The sequence below is a fragment of the Neodiprion fabricii genome, chromosome 5 (assembly GCF_021155785.1).
Source record: "Neodiprion fabricii isolate iyNeoFabr1 chromosome 5, iyNeoFabr1.1, whole genome shotgun sequence".
NCBI lineage: Eukaryota > Metazoa > Arthropoda > Insecta > Hymenoptera > Diprionidae > Neodiprion > Neodiprion fabricii.
Window position 1 is genome coordinate 9785274 of NC_060243.1, and position 6512 is coordinate 9791785.

At 36.3% G+C, this 6512-nt stretch overlaps 1 protein-coding gene across 1 annotated transcript; it reads left to right on the forward strand.

Moving 5' to 3' along the window:
- The first annotated feature begins 1678 nt into the window (after positions 1-1678).
- On the forward strand, positions 1679-6276 carry LOC124182074 (peptidoglycan recognition protein-like). Its single transcript, XM_046568870.1, has 4 exons — positions 1679-1835; positions 3536-3749; positions 4331-4449; positions 4635-6276. Exons 1-4 carry the CDS (start codon positions 1781-1783, stop codon positions 4817-4819), a joined length of 573 nt encoding a protein of 190 aa, XP_046424826.1. The 5' UTR covers positions 1679-1780; the 3' UTR covers positions 4820-6276.
- Positions 6277-6512: the final 236 nt, after the last annotated feature.

Here is a 6512-nt window from a genome sequence, read left to right on the forward strand (position 1 = left end):
TAATTTCGTAATACCTGAGATCATAACTCGTCAAGCGACTGAGTCCAACACTCTGATTACACGATATTAGTTTTTGAATACGCACGTTGTAGCTCAATTTGAATACTAGAATTCGTCCCTGAAAAAATTATCTAGACCATAATGGAAGGATAGATACAAACAATTTCCAGTATGCAATGAACTGCGGACGCTTGTTTGATAACCTTTCAGACATATTAATGATTATTGAAATCGCAAGTGCTTACGAACGAAACGCAGTAGAAGTAAATGAAAAATATTGATTAAAATAAAGTAACTTTGGTTGTATAAAATAATCAAAATGAAAATAAAAAACAGTCCGACAGGCGGACGCAATCTTATATACCAGAACATAAAAGACTGGCACCAAAAATCTTTCAAGTAAAAAACCACTCGGAATTTACTGTAAATCACCCCAATTGATTGAGCGAAAAATGGCAGGTACCTCGGTGGCAGGTTTAGTTATGTAAATTCATGTTAACGATACAATGAGCGCTGACGAAAAAAAAGAGGTTTGAATATCAACGAAACTTGTTCAACGACGGTAAATTTATAGATCGAAAACTGACAATGAGTTAGGTTCAATAGGTTATAGAAATGCAACTGGACGAAAACTTTCTGTGTTGTTAATAATTGTCACGTGCCACCGAAGGTAACGCTACACTTTCAAGCGCAATTATATCATCTTTTGATTAGACGAATCGTACTTACGTATATTAAATTATGAAATAATAATTAATTATTAATACAACACTAGTGCGTAGCTAGGCAGGTACCTGCATTTCATTGAATTTAATATGTGCTTCGATAGCTCTTCAATAAATCGTTATACATGTTTTGATAAATCTGCATCGGTGTTTTTATTGCCCATGATACGTAGGTGGAAAATGTTGAAAAACGCCGTTAATAACGCTGACTATCACTTAGCTGTTTCCAGCTCTTAGCTGAAAAATCGGTCGGATCGTAATTAATGTATGGTCTAAATCTGTGCCGAGAGACTCTGTCTTGTACCTTAGAAAATTACGCGGTATCAGGAATCGTGTATTAAAGATTATATTAGCCAACGGAAGAACAACTAATTCGATCGTCTGTCAACCAGTTCATTTGACACTTGTTGCACATCCTTTTTTGAAGATTAACGCCTACGCAAAGCAAGTTATCCACATTATTTTCCATTAACAACCTCATTTCACGGACGATCGCAAAAATTATGTACCGTGATCGATTCTAAAAATAGATCTGCCCTTGTGAAACAGAGCAATAACATTTTACTTTCGGAAGCGGAAACGTCGACGACAAGTCGTTGTAACAATCTCAAATTTGGCAATCATCTCTCTCTTGGTAAGATTTTGCTGTACTGTGAAATGGACGATTTTGCTGAGAAATGAATTCGGCGATCGGAATACTTGATCGGTAACGACGGCGTGTGTTTCAAGTTGTGGTCTTGGTGACTGATAACAAATCACATGGCTACCTGTTTTCTCTCACGATGCATATGCAAACTAAGAACGTGGAAAGGTTTACCGATTTTTATGACGACACGTATCTGTTCACCAACGGTGACGCATCGTACGATCGTTAAACAAATCGTAATTCCCGCAAATTGCAAAACGGATTCTGTTGGTTGCTGGAATAGTGAAAGAAATGGATAGTGAACTATTGATAAATCCCCACCGAGAGTCCTCACTTCTCACGTCATTCGTCCAACGCTAGTCGGTCGTTATTTTAGTGATCAGTGAATACCGAGAGCCCACAAAGAATCATGGCTATTAGAAAGAGTCTTATATTTCTGACCATTTTTTACGCCGTTAACGCAAGTAAGAAAATTTATATTCTATCAAGCAATTGAAGCAATAGAATTCAGGCACCCGCATACCTTGGTCCATATCGTAGTTTTCACTTCTGTAGTGAAACTATTTCGTGAAATATTTCTTTCTGCCGGAATGAAGGAAAGTTTCGGGGATAATGCGATTTTTTTTTTTTTTTTTTTGTTTTTTGTAATATATCAAAGGAAAAATGAAACTTCCAATGTATTTAAACGCAAGTTTCATGACGTTCTTAATTGTTCGTGTGTTTTAGAATCAGGAATGATGCGTGTGCAAAAAATCCAGAAGTTTGTGCCATTTTTTTCAAGTGGTTGATCAAGAACGTGTATTATCTCCTTAATTAACATATAAATCAAATAACTCTAGTTCAGAATTTTGATAACTATTTGTCGCAGATTCATACTGCCATTTTTACTAAAACTTCAACATTTAAGGTTGATCTTTGAAACTTGCGACATTTATAGCGATATTCAGTTCTTGTGGTGAATTTCCTTGGTAGATATTGGTCAGTAAGTTAATTTCAGGGATATCGCTATGCATTTCGTTTTTTTTAGATATTAGTCAGTGAATCAATTTGAGTGTCATTCTAACAATGGACCCACAACTTCTTGGACAATTAATCATTTTTTCTTATCATCTGAAAACTCAAACAATCGTTTTTGAACTTTTAACTGTATGCTTGGGGGCCAAGATCGTAAAATTCAACTCCAATCAAAGTACAATGTTAAATATAACACCTGTGCATGGGTGCTTGTATTTACACCGAATAGTGTTAAAATTGAGACGCCCAATTCGTACCGATAACATACAAGCACAATGGCTAGAAAATGTAGAAAAATAAAATTCATGGAAAAATGATTCCAAGTTTTGAAATGGGCGAGAAAACGATGAAATATTGAAAATATTAGCTGTATCTACGCTCGCACAGCGAAGTGACAAAAGCCAAGGTCACAATTAATGTTCGATTGGAAGGTCAAAGAGCGGAACATAGATTCGCAAACAGAGCTAAAGTCTACGGGACAGTTAAAGATTGATTAAATTTTTTCTCTAAGCAGCCGTTGTGGGCATTTCTTTTACACACCGATTTCACGTACCTTCGTGATTTATATTCGTCGAAAAATCAAATCAATTCAGTTTGTTTTATACTACGTTCCCGATTCAACCATCTCATATTAGAGCATCTACTTGTATTATCTTCTTTTTTTCTCCTCTTATGAAATACAACGATTGTTTTAATTAATCTTCAATTCGAGTTCTAGCTTATTAAAGTATAAAAGTGCTGGACGTAGTTTATTCCCGAATAAACTCTCGAATGATCCAAGTCCACATATCTCAAACGCAAAACGGGCGTAACAAGCCCATTCTGGATGCAATCTTGAACAAAACCAGTCCAACGCATTTTCATTTAACTCAAAAGTAAATGGCACGATTTCTACGAATTTACTATCGCGATATTCTCTCGTTTAATGAACGTACCTTAAAAAATTTAAGGAGCAGTTCAATCAATCAATACTGCAGATAAATGCCTAAAGTTCTTTGAAAACAAAATTTGTAAGTAGCAAAAAAATTCGAATGACTTGTGAGACGTCCAAACGGTATTGAGCCGTCAACTATGATACCGTTGAAATCAGCCAACAATATAAATCAAAGAAACATTCAGGATTTTGACTCGTCATGATTCTTGTTTACAGATCAGACTCACGAGTGCCCAAATATAATAACGAGATCGCAATGGGGAGCGAGACAAGTAGCAAGCGTTAATTACCTGATCGTACCAATACCGTACGTGGTAATTCACCACACGGCAGGTCACACTTGCAACCGGACGAGTCGATGTGCTGAAGTCGTCGCCGGTATCCAAGCGCAACACATCGACTCTAATAATTGGGGTGACATTGGTTACTCGTAAGATATACCTAGACTATTATTACTTTGAACTATTTTATTAATGTGCCGCGGTGAGTTTTTCTTTAAACTCACCGCTCAGTGCCAGCAGATACAAGACAACCGAAGTTACATTTGGGGTTTCTACTACCATTAGTAAAAATACTTGTCTCGGCAGGGTTACATTTTCATCAATTTTTAATACTGACCTGATATTATTGTATTCATTTGAAATTTCACGGAAAACATCTGGTAGGTTCCTTTTTACGGAGAGTTTTTTGACTATTGTATGAATGATATTTCAACTGAATTATCAGTTTTTAGGCTTTCCTTAAAGCAAATCATAACTCAATATTTGCTACATAACATATTACATTAAAAAAGGTTATCGCGGTATGAGGATTCATCCTGCCTGATTAACTTGTACGTGACATGTATTTGTGTTTTTCTGATATGCAGTACGGTTCATTACTGAAATCTCTTATAATCGACAAAATTTGTTATTCTTGTTTTGCAAAGAAGTAGAAATCCGGCAAAAGTAATTGCATTAGACGAATTTGTGATTCGTGACTTTACATGTACAGTGTTTTGTTTGCTTCTAGATTCTTGATCGGAGGCGATGGTAATGTGTACGAAGGTAAAGGCTGGACCCGCGAAGGAGCGCACGTAATCGGTTATAACAAAAAATCCATCGGAATTGCTTTCATAGGTTCATTCGAAGGTAAGATTTGAGTAATGCACAAAGGGTAGAAGAGCAAATATTTCGTTTTCTTAGTATGTAGTATTAATCATGAATTTCACGTCGTGTCAAGAAGTGCAAAGACCCGTGTACGTCGTAAAAACTGCGAATTGATGTTTGAATAACTTCTCAACCTCAACAAAATAAATATTGATTATTTTTTTCAGATAACAACGCAAACCAAACTATGCTGGATGTAGCGCACAAGTTGATCATTTGCGGAAAAGCTCAAGGAATTCTTCGACCGACTGTTCGCGTAGTTGGTGCACGTCAATTAATCGCCACAGTAAGTCCAGGCTTTGCACTGTACAACCAAATTCAAGCTTGGCCGGAATGGGTATCTACCCCGTGAATAACCAGTGGAAGAAGCAGGGTCGAAATATAAAACAGCACAAATTTAATAGATCGCAGAGTAAAATAAAAATTCAGTAAATTATGATATAAATAATGACAAATTGGCCAGTCTTAGAATAGGGTGATATTTAGCACTTCGCGGTAGCACTGGTTCATATTTGACTCCAGAAATCATGTATTTATTATGGGACGCCAAATAGGTGCGACCGCGAAGGGTTAAATTTCACTAAGGATCGTTTGGTGAAAATGTAAATTAACATTTATAGAATATATAATATATAGAATATATAATAATACACGGGAAAAATCAGGGGAAAAAAGTTGAACCAGTCAAATCGGTTTATATTAAACAAGAGAGTATAGACGAGGAAATATTTTTGTTTAGATACCAAAATATAGTTTAAGGTAATTACAATAATCATGGTATACACTTACTATTAGATGCGTATGTATTTTATCGACAGTAACTATATGAAGTACAGGTAAAGACATTTGATCTTGGCCATCGAGTGCAAAGAGTAATATACCGACTAACTTAGATACGTACGTAAATTACACAATGCCAGAGAAATGAGTAGATTATAAAGTACCTGTTTTCAATATAAATCCCTACATTACCGACACAGCAGAGCACAAACTCCGGGCACAAACCCTTTTCTAGGACGTTCGAGGGTGGGGCATAGCACCACTCCAACTAACTTTATCTCTAAACATGGTCTGAAAGTAAGAACACGAATGGTGCGGATTGCTCTTGATAATTTGCATAATGGCATTTGAAAAATAATTCAACATCGGCAATTTTCAAGACAGTGAATTATAAATAGAGCTAAAAAGTAGTAAAACAGAGATGTTTGAATAGTTGCACAAGGCTTGAATACGTTCAAAAAATTTCTTTCAACTTCGGCTTGTTTTATTGTCCTTGGAATACAGATTCATACTAAGCGTTGGACGAGAATAACTAACTATACCGTATTTCAGGTTCGTTATCACTTGGTTTCTAGACACCGAAATTTGTCATGTTTTGTCTATAACATTTCTAGACTTTTACTCATTCGGTAAGAATGTGTGAAATCTATAAATTATTGTTAAACGATAGCTTGTAATTGGTAAATCTCGTTTGTATCATTAATACTTCACTAGTTTCAAAACTCTCGCTCGCTAAAGCTTGCTCGGGTTCGGATGTCTAGTGTAACTGGTTTTTGTGCTCGTACGCTCGCTTAATCGTTGTCAGTGTTTCACCAGATGACATAGTCGTAGGGGAGACTAGGGCACGATGGCTCCCCAAAATATTGTGGTATTTGCTTCACAGTATACAGAATGAACACTGTCTTTGTGCATGTGACGCAAACCGATTCTGCCAGTAGATTTTGCTTTATAATGCTAAAAATCACGTTTACACATGCGTGTAAGTATAACGTATTGTGATTTTATGACAATAAATTTCGTTAAAAAATACCACAGAACAATCAGCTAAGTGCTGACAGATTTGAAATACGACGCACAGCGATTTTAGCTCTAATTGAACGACATTATTGTCATGTATTCCTATGCGTTGACTGAAGAATATAAAGACAATTGCCCTAATCGGCTTTGGTGTGACAACCGAAAATCGTGCGCTTTCGCCCCCTGAGATGTTCCAACGTTAGAGTTGAGAACTTATTTCAGAACATCAGAGAGTTACCGATTTCGAC

What these genes read in the sequence shown, in the direction of transcription:
- LOC124182074 (XM_046568870.1), top strand. Translation starts at nt 1,781, where the DNA reads ATGGCTATTAGAAAGAGTCTTATATTTCTGACCATTTTTTACGCCGTT. An exon ending in TTTTTACGCCGTTAACGCAA is followed by an intron (nt 1,836 to 3,535) that starts GTAAGAAAATTT and finishes TCTTGTTTACAG; the next exon opens with ATCAGACTCACGAGTGCCCA. An exon ending in TTTCATAGGTTCATTCGAAG is followed by an intron (nt 4,450 to 4,634) that starts GTAAGATTTGAG and finishes TATTTTTTTCAG; the next exon opens with ATAACAACGCAAACCAAACT.